Raw genomic sequence first — 14,788 nt, forward strand, 5'->3', positions numbered from 1 at the left:
TCAAAATATTTGTTTAAATAGGGAGCTAAATGTAATATGTTATTTTGTTTTCTATAATAATAACGTGTGGTCACATTGATCATAGTGAAACATAATAATAAAACATATGTTACTACTTGCATCAATTTTTTAAGTGGTTTAAAAGTTACACTCTGTATTAATGGAGGGTTTTAGCTATGGAAAGTAACTTATCTAATAACAACTTAAGAAAATCATACGTTATTTATAAATCAAACTGGCATTCAAAAATTAATTGAAAACGTGGTAGAATCGAGGCAGAGAATTAAACAACTTAAATAGATTTTGGCATACAATCTTACCATGTCATTATATTTCTCATTCCTTAAGGCACAACTAGCAGAAGACCTGCGTATTCATACGAGTATGTTGATTTGTAATTATATATATATATATATATATATATATATATATATAGTCGATATTATACAACTTAGAAAGTTCATGTGTATTTTTAAAATATCAATATCAATGTAATATTTTTATAATATATTTGTTAATTTTAAATGCAAAAATTTGATAAAATATTTTCACCGTGTGTGTTGCGTATTTTACGTGTTTATACCAGCCGGTACAAATTTCTATTGTCCCACATATATTTACCAAAGAAAAATATTTGTCCTTTTTTTCAATATTTAGCAGTGCACGATGATATTAATTAAAATCAAGATCGTCGAGTACATACTAATCATGCACAACGACGAGATATATGTTATTATAGTAAACTTTGATGAAATGTTGAACATTTTTTGATTGAAGTAAAAATATGAAAAATATAATAGATTTAGCTAATAAATAGTGAACCGAAAAAATTAATTGAGAAAGTGAAATATTAAATTTGATTAGAAGAAATATAATTTAATGGTGAGATTGAAAGAGATGAAAGAAGAAAAGTTGAAAGAGAAAAGGAAATTAAAAAAATATATTTGAAAAGTAAGAAAAGTTGTAGGTTTGTTAAGTAACGAAGCTCCCACAAAATAAGAAAGACCTTGGACACACAAACAGTGAAGGTCCAAAAGGAGTATATAAGGAAAATACTACGGTGTTTGAATAAACCTGTTGATAAGAACTTCATTCTGAGGAAAACCAAATGTCAACTCTGTTACCAGCTATGCAAATCTACCACACACTTATCTTAAAAACAAGGTCGAGCATAACAAAATTGAAGGAAAATTGAAAGAGGTGCAAACGTCTATGACAACATTTAAAGCACCTCAGAAGAAAAAGAAGCTCTTTTGTGACCACAAGCTGAAATATCCACCTTGACTTCAGTGGTGGTTCGTCAATCTCAAGACATTAAATATGCGATGAATGGGAGACAACCCATCAATTTTACATATTTAAATCGATCTTTATTTTTCAATCATTTCTTTTATTAGCCACTCCATCTCACAATTGTTTCTTTTTACCGTTTGCTAACTCGCAATTATGCTCGTTGTGTTTTACATGGACTGTATATCTTTTCCTTTTCTAAAAATTCCAAAAAAAAAAATATTTCAGTCTTTAGAGAATTATTCTAAAAACAAGAAAATTGTGATTTCTGCCCGCAGCAAAAGCACTAGGCACGTGGTGCAATGCGCAGGGGTGCATTACACAACCCCAAAATGCAAGGGCACACAACATATGCACAAGGGGCACATTTGACAGCCCCTTAAGGGTGAATTTTATAGTTTGTCTTTAAAAACCTTCTAAGAATTCCTTGATCCTTCACATGGTGTCTTGACTTGTCAAATTACATGATATATGAACAAAAAGACTCAAAACACGTATGTAGTTACATGATTAGGGATACAAGTGAATTACAACGAATCAAATGAAAACAATACAAAATGATCCTCAAACCATGGGCAAAGTACCTCTTATTTGTCTTCAAATTCAAAGAAAATAACTAAAAACATAACCTGATATATCATATGATGCTCCGTCATCACAACCCCAAACTTAAACTATTACCTGTCCTCTAGCAACAAAATTGCGAGAAGTTAGAATCTACATGAATTTCAGAATCGAAACATACCTTTTTCGGAGATGGTGCGTATATTGTTTCTCTTCCCACTTTCAGACTTGACTAATTTACCATTATCATGCAAGTGGGACAGACTTAGAGAGGATACTCATACTTTTATCCGCATTCATTTCCAAGATACACTTATGCATCTCCTAAAACAAGTGGGGTCGGTCAAGACATTTGTCACACTCAAATCGTCATGTGATTGCACCTAGCAAATGATATAACAATAAAAAATCAAGGGTTAATAGTGTTTCTGGCCCCTGTAATATGGTGCACTTTCGGTTTTAGCCCCTGTAAAATTATCTTTTTAGATTCCACCCTTGAAAAATGAAGATTCTTCCGGATTGGCCCCTGACCTCAATGTGTCAGTAGAATCTCCTACGTGGCAGTGATGTGTCAATTTTTTTTTTCATGCCACGCGTGTAAATTTAAGGCCACGTCATTTATAATTTAAAAAAAACTGAAAATTTTAAAATTAAATAAAATTGTTTTTTTTTTTTGTAATTAACTATTTTAAAAAACATATTATTTATTTAAGAAACAAAATCAGAAATCCTTCGATACTATTTATTTTCAAATCATTATCTAGTGAAACCACATAATTAAGGGTAGACTTCATCAATCTTCATAAAAATTTCATCAATCTTTCATTTAAGAGTAATCTAGTGTCCCTTCATATAACCTTCATCAATCTTCATAAAAAAAAAAACACAATTTTTTCTTTCAAAAATTTATCATTTCAACTTTAACAAAAACCACATAATTAAACCCTTAAATTTAGAATCAACATCACCACCATCATCTAACTCACAATCAAAACTAACACCCATTTATTAAATTCATAAAAATCAAACCCATATTTTCAACCTTGTTTATCAAATTCCTTCTAAACTATTCATTATCTACAACATATTCATTATCCATGTGTCAAATCCTTGTTCATACCCATCTTATGTCACTATAAGTTTATTTATACGACCCTTAAACAAAAAAAAATTAAAATGTTGGGAGTGAAAATTTCTCTTCGCAATAACACCACCACAATATCTCTCTACCATAATTTCGCTCTGCGCCACTTCAACAAAAAAAAAAATTGATTGTGTTGGGTTTGGAGTGATAGAGATTTGGTTAGTGTTAGGAAATTGTAGGATTTAGCGTAGTTGGGGGTTAGGTGTTTGGTTTTGATTTGAAAATCATGTTTCTATATCCATCTTCATTTCGAGTGCTACTGTTTGCAACTACGAAGAACCACTTTTCCGTAATTTTCTAGTGGAATATCATCGAGTAATTTTAGGAAGGGTGATGATGATGACAGTGTTGGAAAGATGAAGATGGTGATGAATTCTGGAAATTTTTGGTTGATTTTGGGTCAACAAATTCTGGATTTTATTCCCTAAAAAAAATTGAATTTTAGTTTTATGGATGGATAACTTCTGGGATTTCTTTTTTGTTAATTATTTTGGGGTTTTAAAATGAAAGATGTTGATAATGATGATGATGGTGTTTGAAAGACGATGGTTGTTTTCCATAGATGCTGAAAATGATTTTTTTAGGGGATAATATTAGGTGGAGGATGGATGGAAGATGAAAGGGACCTAGTATCAGGTGTTGGTGATACACGGTTAGATATGATGAACTTACTTTATCCAACGGTCTTCTTTTTGAGGGATTTAAAATTAATAAAATAGGACCAAATCGACGACGAAAACAAAGATAAGGACCAAATTGAAACGTTTAATAGTTAAGGGACCAAACTGAGAAATTAAAATAAGTTAAGGGACCGGAGGATGTATTAAGCCAAGTTTGAATTTGATAACCAAACAATTATATTCAATTGATTAATGAGTTTCACAAAATAATAAATTATTCAGGAGAATCCGAGATCAATTCTTAGGTAGAAGAATAATTTTTAGGTAAATGATTAAATTTGGGGATCAACTTGACAATTTAATAAAGTCGGGGACATTTTCAAAATATTTATAATCTGAAGGACCTATTCGAGAATGTCTCATAATGTGAGGGACTAATTTGATGATTTATTCCAATGAGCCGTCTGAAAACAATCGTAGTCCCATGGTTGATAATCTCAATTCTCAAATCAAAATTGAACTATATTTGTTTCGACCTTCATCTTTTGAATATGATTTACCGAAGTTAAAATATAGACGGTAAATTAAGATAATGTAATACAAGTGCTAGATACTTGAATCCTTTAATATTTTAGTTTGGAGTACGATTACTAGCCTATGCATATGGAGAAATATTTTAGAGAGATCAACCACTTTAACAAATCTTAATTTTATAAACAATAATATAATTTAATATAATTCATTTTGCTTTAAGAATTGATTCTATTTAAAGCTACAAATTGCAGTTTCTCATTCTAAAATCGATATTTACACATTAATTTATTGTTTAATTTTTTTACATAAATATAATATAAATCACTTTAGTTTCAACTTAATTTTAACTAAAATCAATTTTACAAATTCATTTAACTCAAAGTCGATTCAAATGAAAGTATATATTACTAAATTGAACATTTCAATTTTGAATAGACAAATGAATGCACGTCATTACACACAGTTTTCGATCTCGACCGTCAATCTAAGATCAGACGATTCATATCAAAACTGTCTTTGTTAGTAAGAGCGATCTCGACTATTGATTTGAAAATGAACGTCTGAGATTCAAATTTCGTAAGTTTTAGATGGTGTTTGTCACTTTATCGTCCGGATCAAGATCAAAAAATGAAATTAATTGGGATCACCTGATTCAGCTGGATACCCATACACACACTCACATGCAAATGTCAAAACCCAAATCTCTCTCTCTCTATTAATTGCCGGCCTCTTACCGTTTCCACTTAATACGCCGTCGTTTCATCCTTTGTCTCTTTCTTTCTTCACTCGTCGGTTACTATAATACTCAAATCCCACTCTTTTCAATTTCATTCTCTTCTTCACTACCGAGTTGACTCATTCTTCTTCTCAACTCGTTCTCTCAACTCACTTTCTCTGCATTTTCTTCATTCGGTACTCTCTCTCTCTCTCTACATTTTTACTTCTGATCCGTACGATTCACTGTAATTACTCTCGATTTTCGTTACTTGATTTTGTACTGAATCTGTTGATTTTTTTGATGTGATTTGCGATGTGATTGAATCGCTTTGATTTTTGAGTTGAAATTATTCTTAATCATGTTAATAATGCTTGATTACTGTTTCAATTTTTTGATTTTGATGAATTTTTGGTTAATTTTTGTGGAGTTTGAATCGAATGATTGTAATGTTAGGTTTTAGGATTGAAATGTTAGTGTATTTGTTCAACAAGATTCAGAGATCTTGCTGTTACTGTTGCTTTGATTTTGTACTGAATCTGTTGACTGAATCACTTTGATTTTTGAGTTGAACTTTGGTTAATCAATGCGATATCTGTGCCAATTTTTGATTTATTTTCTGCATTTTGAATCGAATTATTGTAATATTAGGATTTATGATTGAAATGTAAAGGTTTTTATTCTTGAAGATTTTGATAGTTTACTGCAACACATGCTGAGATCTTGCTGCTAAGTTTTGTAATTGTATAGTACTGATTATATTAATTTTGTTAGAATTTTGTTAGGAGTTTTAGTTATGTTACTTAGTTGCTTTGATTTTGTACTGAATCTGTTAATTTTTGCTAATGTGATCAATTCACTTTGATTCTTGAGTTGATATTATTGTTAATCATGTGTAATAATGCATGTAATTTTGCTTCATTATTTTTGTTTCTTGAGACTTGTGTGCAGTGATTTGAAGTGTGTCTGGTTTTAGTGTTGTGTTTGAAGTCAAAGTTCAGTTCTAAGATTGGAATTGACTTTTGTTGCAATCATTGATTTTCTTGGAAGTTTCGATATATGTGTGTGTTTGTGTTTGTGGTATCTTAGATTTAGAACTACAAAATTAAAGCAATGGTAGTGTAATTGTGATTTGGTGAGATATGGAAAACCATGAGCGAGTATAGCATTTTTTGTTCTGTGGCTTGTAAAAGTTATTTTCATGACTGTTAATTTGTTTTTAAGTTCAAATTTTGACTTAAGAGTGTTGTATTTGAAGTGGAAGTTCAGTTCTAAGGTTGGAATTGGCTTTTGCAGTAGTTGTTTTTCTTGGAAATTCAATATTAACGTGTGTCTGTGTTTGTGATGACTCGAATTGAGAACTAGGAAATAAGAACATTGGTGCTGTAATTGTAATTTGAAGAGATATTGGAAACCATAAGTGTTTAGAACTTTAAATAATTTTTTTGCCCTATGGTGTTAATTTTTGTTTTTTCGATGATTGCTTCTTTGTTGTTGAATTCAGATTATGACTTGAGAGTTTTGTTTTTGTTGTTGTTAAATTCGTTGATTTGTCATTGTACTTGTTTTTACAGAAGTTAAATAAATGGTGGTTTGAGTTTTTCTTAGTGCCGAGTTTAATTGTCTGCCTGGCTTTTTTATCTCAGAATATAGCTGACCGGGATGTCGGAGACAGCACTGAAGGATCTCAATAATATTCCTGCAACTGAAAGGAAGAGTGAGGGCTCTGGTAAGGCGTGTTTGACCAAACCTCCTGTTGACAATGCTAATGGAAATACTGAAGAAAGTCAAAAGAAGAAAAACTGTTCCTCTTTGGTTTCCCCACATGTTAATGGAAATCAGGCCGTGCCTGCTGATTCTGTTGTAGAGGTTGGAACTGTAGAAGTAGAATACATTGATTCTGAGAACTTAAATGATCTAGAAGATGTTGATGCTTGTGTCAAGGTATTATTTTATCCATCTTTTTTGGGTAGAGGGACTAGATGGGTTTGAATAGTTGATAACCATTGAAATTGGTGTGGTTCAATACCTTGGGGTGTTTCATTATATTCTTTTTCGTTATTTACCTTTGATTATTAGCTTTATATAATATTCCTTCAATACCTATCGTTATTAGTTATTTGTTTTTGTTAACAGACCCTCTTAGCTGGACTAGACTCAAAGGATTGGGTCCTGGTTTGTGATACTCTAAATAATGTACGCCGTCTGTCTATTTTTCATAAGGAAGCAATGCTTGATATTCTGTAAGTATTGAACTTTTTTCATCAATGTTTTCTGATTGAAAGATGGTTTTTAAATTAAAATACCATTGCTTAATATGCAATGGTTTTTGTTTGGTTTTATAAGTTATTAAATTGTTCATATGCTATATGGTAAACAGGGGGGATGTGATCACACGTATTGCCAAGGCCCTGAAAAGTCCTAGGAGTGCTGTTATCAAAACTGCCATTATGACATCTGCTGACATTTTCGGTGCATATAATGATCTTATAATAGATTCTTTGGATCCTCTGGTAAGTTAGAATTCCTCCTGTGTACTATTAAATTTGCAATCTTAAGCATTATGTAATCTCAGCATACACTTGTGGTAGTAAATTTACACGTTCTTAATGGTGGATGCAGCTACTACAGCTTCTTCTCAAGTCTTCACAGGACAAACGCTTTGTATGTGAGGCAGCAGAAAAAGCCTTGATATCAATGACTACTTGTATTTCCCCTATTTCATTGCTGCCAAAATTGCAACCATACCTTAAGCACAAGCACCCCCGTGTTCGTGCAAAGGCATCGATGTGCTTTTCTCGAAGTGTTCCACAACTGGTATGAGTACCTTTATGACTTTTGCTCATCTTGATGACTCTTCATATTGATGTCTTTTAGTTTTAATTTATTTCTAGAGTTGTTTCCCACGAAATGATTTTCTGTGATGGAAAAAGAAAAGCGACGAAACCAAAATTTTAGGAAGCCAATTAGTGATGCAGGCAAAGAACCTTGGTCACCACTGATGATGAAATTCCATAATTTTTTACGTTTGTTTTGGACATCTGACTGAATTTGAAAAAAGTTGTTTCAGACCCAAATTATTTAAGAAAGCTTCTCATGTCTATGTTAAATTTGTGAATGGTTTATCATGATCATGCATGTAATTCTGTTGTTGATAATTGATATATTTCCTAACATAGCAAAATCAAATAGAAGGACACTTAGTTGTGTGATCAAATAGCAAAGATTTTAATTGATACATGGCATGCCCTGAAAATATTAATTTGTTTATTGGGAGCATGTATTGGATTTCTAGGTTAATGATTATGTGTTTAACCTGCTAGTATTAATATTGGTCTTATATCTGTTTTGTTCTACCATGGAATGCTCTGCTAGTATTAATATTGGTCTTATATCTGTTCTGTTCAGCTAGAAAGGTTAATAAATATGGCCAGCCTATGTTTGCGACTGAATGTGGATCATTAACATTTTCTCTTTTGTTTGGATAGGGTGCAGAAGGCATAAATACATATGGCATTGACAAATTGATTCAAGTAGCTGCATCCCAATTGAGCGACCAGCTTCCTGAGTCCAGAGAAGCAGCTCGAACCCTACTTCTGGAGCTTCAAAATGTGTACGAGAAATTTCCCAATCTCGTGCCAGCAGCCACTGTATCTGAGGATCCAAAGACCGAGACAGTATCAGAGGATTCAAAGACCGAGACAGTATCAGAGGATGCAAAGACCGTGACAGTATCAGAGGATCCAGAGACCGTGACAGTATCTGAGGATCCAGAGACCGAGACAGTATCTGAGGAACCAGAGATCGCGACAGAATCTTGGGAAAGCTTCTGTCAGTCAAACCTTTCTCCTTTAAGTGCTCAAGCTGTACTTCGTGTGACCAGCATTGCACGGGAGGGTCTTGTTTCATGACACACACACATGAACTTCAGTTAGTGCACTTCATTATTTCCTGGTTTGCATGCCATTTTCTTCTGTATATACAGCGAGACAATTGAGATGATTTGAGTTGCCGGTTCGAAGCACGTATTGAGCCAAAGGTTTATGGCGTATTTTTTTTACTGAGCTGTCGTTACCTATGATTGATATTTGATAGATATATAAATTACGTTACTTTCGTTGTCTTCAAGGTTTCTCCTCTTTTGAATTGCATGTAAGTAATTGAGTTTGCTTTTATTAATTTTACAAATTCAATGTTGGCATGTAAGGGATCGATTCTGTCTAAATTTTGTAGGCCTTGTTAATCTTATACTAGTAGTTTTGGATTTTAGTATGTTACATAACGATGTTGTGCTATTTTATACACCAATTTTTTTGTTAATAACACAAATTTTAGAGGAAGAATAACTTGCATTATTAGGAATGATCACGGGTCATTAGGACTAATCAGTGGGCCATTAACTTTTTAGGTTTGGAGAATAACTTGCATTATTAGAAATAATCACGGGTCACACAGATGCTGTGTGGTTATGATCATTGAAGTATTAGTCTAAACAACTAATTAACTTTTGCTGATTAACTTTTTGCTGGACAGTTCAAATGTAGTAAGGTGACAGTATACTAATACTAGAACCAATTCAAAACAGCATTTCTATTGTGGTTGTAATAGAACTATCATAGTTGTGCTGTGCTACTACATCATCATTTACTTAACTATTATCAACTCTTAATCACACATTCAAAGCGTAAGTGGTCGTCTGATCAAAATCGGACTGTTTAAATTTAAGTTTTGTATTTTGAGTTATAAAATATATTTTTTAGGTCGTTCGATCTGGATCAGATAGCCACCAATGTTTCAAATGCGTGAATGTTGGATTTTTCCGACTGTAGCATATCCCATTTCCAATTATTGTAGATTTAATGGTTGAAGTATCATGTGCCTAAGTTGCAAAGACACCGAGAAGCTCAATTATTTGAACTAACTAGTAGACGCAATTGTAGAATTCTTTGGAGGGAACAGGGTGGCCTGCATACAGGAAGATGAGCTGTAATTTGCAATTTAAAGGCCATTCTTGAGGGTCTAGACATTTATTGTATGTTTGTAATGTTATTTCACTAATCTCGTCACAAATTTAAACATCTATTAAATTAGTCCCTCACTTTGTAAGATACTCTTAAATATTCCCTCCGTCCTTTAATGTAAACTCTGTTTGCTTTTTTCATATTTCTTAAGAAAAGTTGTCAGTGTAATTAATGTGTCTGTTTTGTGTGTTAATATTACTAAATTGTCCTTTGTTTGTATGTGTATTAAATTTGACTTTTCAAATTTCAAGACAAGTTAGTAGTATTAATTAAGGGTATGTTTAGGAAAATAATAATAAATGCATCTAATAATTTGGAAAGGTGTTTATATTTAGAGACAAAAATAAAATCAAATGAGTGCTTAGATATAGGGACGGAGGGAGTAGGTCTTTGAGATAATGAATATTTCAAAATGGTCCTTGACAATATCAACTTTTACTCAAATTAGTCCTCAATATGGTAGAGACTAAATTGATAGTAAGTGGTCAAAGATAGGGACTAAATTGATGGTAAATTGTTAAATAAAGAGACCTACTTAATATTAAGTGGTTAAATTTGAAGACCAACTTAATAGTTTAATAAAGTCGGAGATCTTTTTAAAACATTCATAATCTTAGAGACCGTTTAAGAGTGGAGTGTCTTATTTTATTCTTTAAACATAACTTAGTTTTCGAAAGAAACAAAAGGTTTGATTGGTTTTCTACACGGTAGTAGCTTTTGATCACTGGCCAGTGGCCACCATTCATGTACCCAAATCAGGGACCTCTTGTGCAAGAGGCAAACAGACAAGAGTATGACTATTCAATAATCAATATTGAGATGCGTGACAACCTGTAACAAAATAATGAATCTGAGTATATTATTAGCAGAAGGATCAATTTGATGTGCTAAATGGAGATATTTTTTGTTTCTTTTGACTCAGGGTTCTTTTTGTTTTGAGAGGATATAATATTTTGAGAAACCCACTAGCTAATAACACTGATTTAACTACCACTCTATTAATAATGAGTGTATGATATTTTCATTAGGGACAATCTATTTTGTAAAGCGATCGATCGATCTATTACGTAAAAAAAATGTAGAGATGATCTATATTTTTTTTTGAAAGGAAGAGAGATGATTTATATAAATATTTGATATAATTTTTATTTTAAGTAGTATATATATTGGCTAGAAATTTATCTTTAAGTAACTAAGTGTGAAATGAAAGCACAGTTCAACCCCCATTCACTCCTTATACAATGTAATCTGCCTACTAATCTATTTAAACTCACGCGACAATTATATGATATAATTAATGCTAAAAAAATTGACGTTAATTTAGTTTCAAAGTAATTGAAAAACCATCAATATAATTTGATGCCAACCATCTTTTTTGGACCTTAAACACTCCACTTCTCTATATTTAAAATGTGTGAACTCAAACTAATAAGCTACTTAGACTAAAAAAATATCAAGACAATATTTCCTATTTTTTATCAACAATACCCTAGTTAATTAAATATCTTCCTAACTATTTCACTAACACTACTACTTTGAACTACTCCAATTAATATATATACTTTAAACTATACACACTATTTTACTATCTAGTTCAACATAGCTAATAATTTTCTTAAGAAATATGCATTAGCTTATAATGACACGTATAAGATGGATGATTTTTGTAATTTTTTGCTTGAGCCAATACTTTTAGGTATCTTTTTTGTCTCATGTTAATGAGAAAACTTAAAGGGTAACACACCAAAACCAAAAGAAAAAGAAGGGAATTAAAGAGAAAAAGGAAAAAAAGATAAAAAAAAAGAAGGAAAAGTTTCAAATTAGTAGCTAACCGTACTTTTTTTGCTTCCACTTGTCAAACTAGTTACCTTGCCACCCACTCCATCGACATTCCATTCACCTAATACACAAATGACCAATATATATAAAATTGCTGATCAATCTATTTAATGATGTACAATTAGGTTCTTTTAAATGACATTCTTGTGTTTCTCTAACACAATTAAGTTACGTTAATCATCTTTCGACCGAACTCCACATTATCAGAATCGAGAGTCAAAGAGTTAAAGATGAAAAAATCACTCTTTCTTGTTATTTACTTATAGCTTAATGTGATGAAAGAAGCTTTTTCACACATGCATTGTTAATATATTTTATGCAATATTATATAGCAGAAAATATACAACATTATGAATTCATGTTTAGGAAATTTATAGTTTTTCATACAAGTGTTGAGAATGTTAGTTTTTTTAACTTGGTTGTTAATATTTGTGGGAATGGTGTTTTTGGTCATATTTCATGCATGTGTTTCTGAGTGGTTTTCTAGAAGAGGAGGAAGCGGAGCAATGATTGATAGGGGAAGAAGAAGAATTTCCAAAATTGATTTGGAGAATCTTCCATGTTATGATTATGTTGTTGATCATAGAACTAGCACTATTGATTGTGCAATTTGCTTGGAGAATTTCACTATTGGGGATAAATGTAGATTGTTACCTATTTGCAAGCATAGCTTTCATGCTCAATGTGTGGATCAATGGCTTTTGAAGCATCCCATTTGTCCAATTTGTAGATCTATGGTTGGTTCTCATAGTGGAGACAAAGTTGTTATAGGTAACAATGGAAGATAAATCATAGATTTTTAAAAGTTGTTATAGGTAACAAAGTTGTCCATCTTGAATAGTTAGTAGTTTTTTACTAGTTAGCTACTCGATTGCTCTATATCTAAGTGATGTAGTCCCTTGACCCTTGAGGTAAACATATTTTTCATTTTTAATACAATTTTCTTATAGTTTGTGTATATTGATCTCTTCATTGGCCTCTATCAAGTGGTTTGACACTGCAACTTGTTAATTTAGTTGGAGATTATATATATGGATTTTTAAAAAACGGTTGAAAGTTAGGACATTACTATTTTTAATAAAAAATAAACTCTATAATAATAAAAAATAAAAACAAATTTCATATATTTTAAAATTTATTAAAATATTAAGTTCGAACCGGGTCTTTTTTTTTTTTTTTTTTTTTTTTTGTGATGGCCGGGATTCGAACCCCGGACCTTGCATTTAGATGCTCTTGTTTAAATTAATCACAAGTTAGTTACGTTTAATTTTTAAGTTAAACATAATTTAAAATAACATTTTTGACAAGAGTAAAAATAATTAGATGGTGTTGTAATTTTTTTTGCTCCGTTTGGAATTATATTCTTATGTGGCTTGAAGTATATGCCGCTTTGCATTGCGATGCTTCAAATCATTTTTATCAATTCAACTTTATTGGTGGAGTTGCAAAGTCAATGCGATCCATGTTACAAATCATTTGGTTTGCAACATAGTGAAAAATATGGAAAGAAAGAAACAACTGGATTTTCAAGAACAAAAATTGCTCTATTCCACAGGTAGTAGACAAAATTAAGGCGCTAACTTTCATGTGGTTGAAGGGGAAATTTGTCAGTCTTCCTCTCAATTACCATGGTTGGTGGCAAAGTCCGTTTACTATCCTAGGCATCGGCTAATTGTTGTTTTTCTTTGGTGTTCAGCCTTAGCCTTGTAATTATTATTCCGACTTTGATTGTTTTTTGGTGTTTCTTCTTTAGCACATCTTATGCTAGGAAGACCTCTTTGTTGTGGTAATATAATTCATTTTACCTTATTAAAAAAAAAATGGTCTTGTAATTAACATTTTCTCATTTTATCAATTTAAAATAATCAACGTGTTGAGTAAAAATAATTAAAACGTGTCAATTAATTTTCAATTTTTTACAAGAGTCAATGATTATTGAAGGTGTTTGATTCAAGTCTAGCAATTACATTTTCCGGAATGCGTTGGTAGATACTACTAATATTTATGCCTACCTTTGTTATAAGGTTAATTTATTTTTATTTTTATTTTAGGGTATAAAAGTTTTCAATAATGAGATAACTTTCATAATTTGCATGAATTTATTTACGAGTGAGAATGCAATAATTTGCTTTCATATGAAATTTTAAGTACATTTTTGTTTTAAAAATAGGTTTTTTTTTAGAAATATTAAATTGTGTGGCAAACATATTTTTATAAAAAAATACCCGAAAATCAATTCCCATACTTATCTTATCACCAAGTTCTATAGTTGACTAGCTACCCCTTTTACTACACTCAACCAAAAGGTACTATTTTTTAACAAGAACCAGTTAATACTCTTATGTATTATTTTTAAACTCATGTTTATAAGAAAACTAAAAGTTAAAGAAAGGAATTGAAGAGAAAAAGGGAAAGTTTCAAATTACAAGCTAACCGTGATTTTTTGCTTCAACTTGTCAAACTAGCTACTTAACTTTTCCACTCACTCCATCAACCTTCCAGTCACCTAATACACAAATGACAAATATGTTAAATGGAATTTTTGAGTCACCTAGTACTATAAGTTCATTGTTACATTCTGATCGAACTATAGATTATCAGAGCCTTACTTTTTTATTTTTTTTTATTATCAGAGCTCTTGTCTTCTAAGAACCAAAAAGTTAAAGACGAGAAAAAGCTCACTCTTTCTTGTGGTTTATTTATAGTTTACATTTTTTTTTGGCAGATATTTTGTACCATAAAGAAACTGAGGAAAATTGGTGCATCCAATGTCTTGCTACATTTAATTACATTTCTAGAAGCAGAAGAATTTCCTATATCAAGACTCAAGAGGTGACAACAAAAAAAGGTTGTAATTTTTAGAATTTTTCTTATAATATGCACACACAAAAAAAAACTCAAAATTATGAATGAAGCTTCACCCATACATTGTTAATAGATATTTTGCAATGTTATTTAGCATGAAAAATACTCAATTTTATGAATTTATTACGTGTTGATACTTGAGAATATATGTATGTATGCATGTATGTATGTATGTATGTATGTATGTATGTATGTA

The 14,788-nt window shown here is 31.3% G+C and overlaps 2 protein-coding genes across 3 annotated transcripts; both read left to right on the plus strand.

Moving 5' to 3' along the window:
* Window positions 1-4,815: 4,815 nt before the first annotated feature.
* Window positions 4,816-9,146, plus strand: LOC25495191 (uncharacterized). 2 transcript variants are annotated; one of them, XM_039826656.1, is made up of 6 exons: window positions 4,816-5,064; window positions 6,442-6,811; window positions 7,004-7,110; window positions 7,248-7,380; window positions 7,490-7,684; window positions 8,356-9,146. In XM_039826656.1, the coding sequence occupies exons 2-6, from the start codon at window positions 6,530-6,532 to the stop codon at window positions 8,776-8,778; spliced, it is 1,140 nt and encodes a 379-aa protein (XP_039682590.1). In that variant the 5' UTR covers window positions 4,816-5,064; window positions 6,442-6,529; the 3' UTR covers window positions 8,779-9,146. The 2 variants fall into 2 exon arrangements, with proteins under 2 accessions (XP_039682590.1, XP_013450827.1); XM_013595373.3 differs by having other exon boundaries at window positions 6,514-6,811.
* Window positions 9,147-12,164: 3,018 nt separating this feature from the next.
* LOC120580952 (RING-H2 finger protein ATL3) lies at window positions 12,165-12,515 on the plus strand. The gene has a single exon (XM_039835308.1). The coding sequence runs from the start codon at window positions 12,165-12,167 to the stop codon at window positions 12,513-12,515; it is 351 nt and encodes a 116-aa protein (XP_039691242.1).
* Window positions 12,516-14,788: the final 2,273 nt, after the last annotated feature.

The sequence above is a fragment of the Medicago truncatula genome, chromosome 6 (genome assembly GCF_003473485.1).
Source record: "Medicago truncatula cultivar Jemalong A17 chromosome 6, MtrunA17r5.0-ANR, whole genome shotgun sequence".
Taxonomy (NCBI): Eukaryota; Viridiplantae; Streptophyta; class Magnoliopsida; order Fabales; family Fabaceae; genus Medicago; species Medicago truncatula.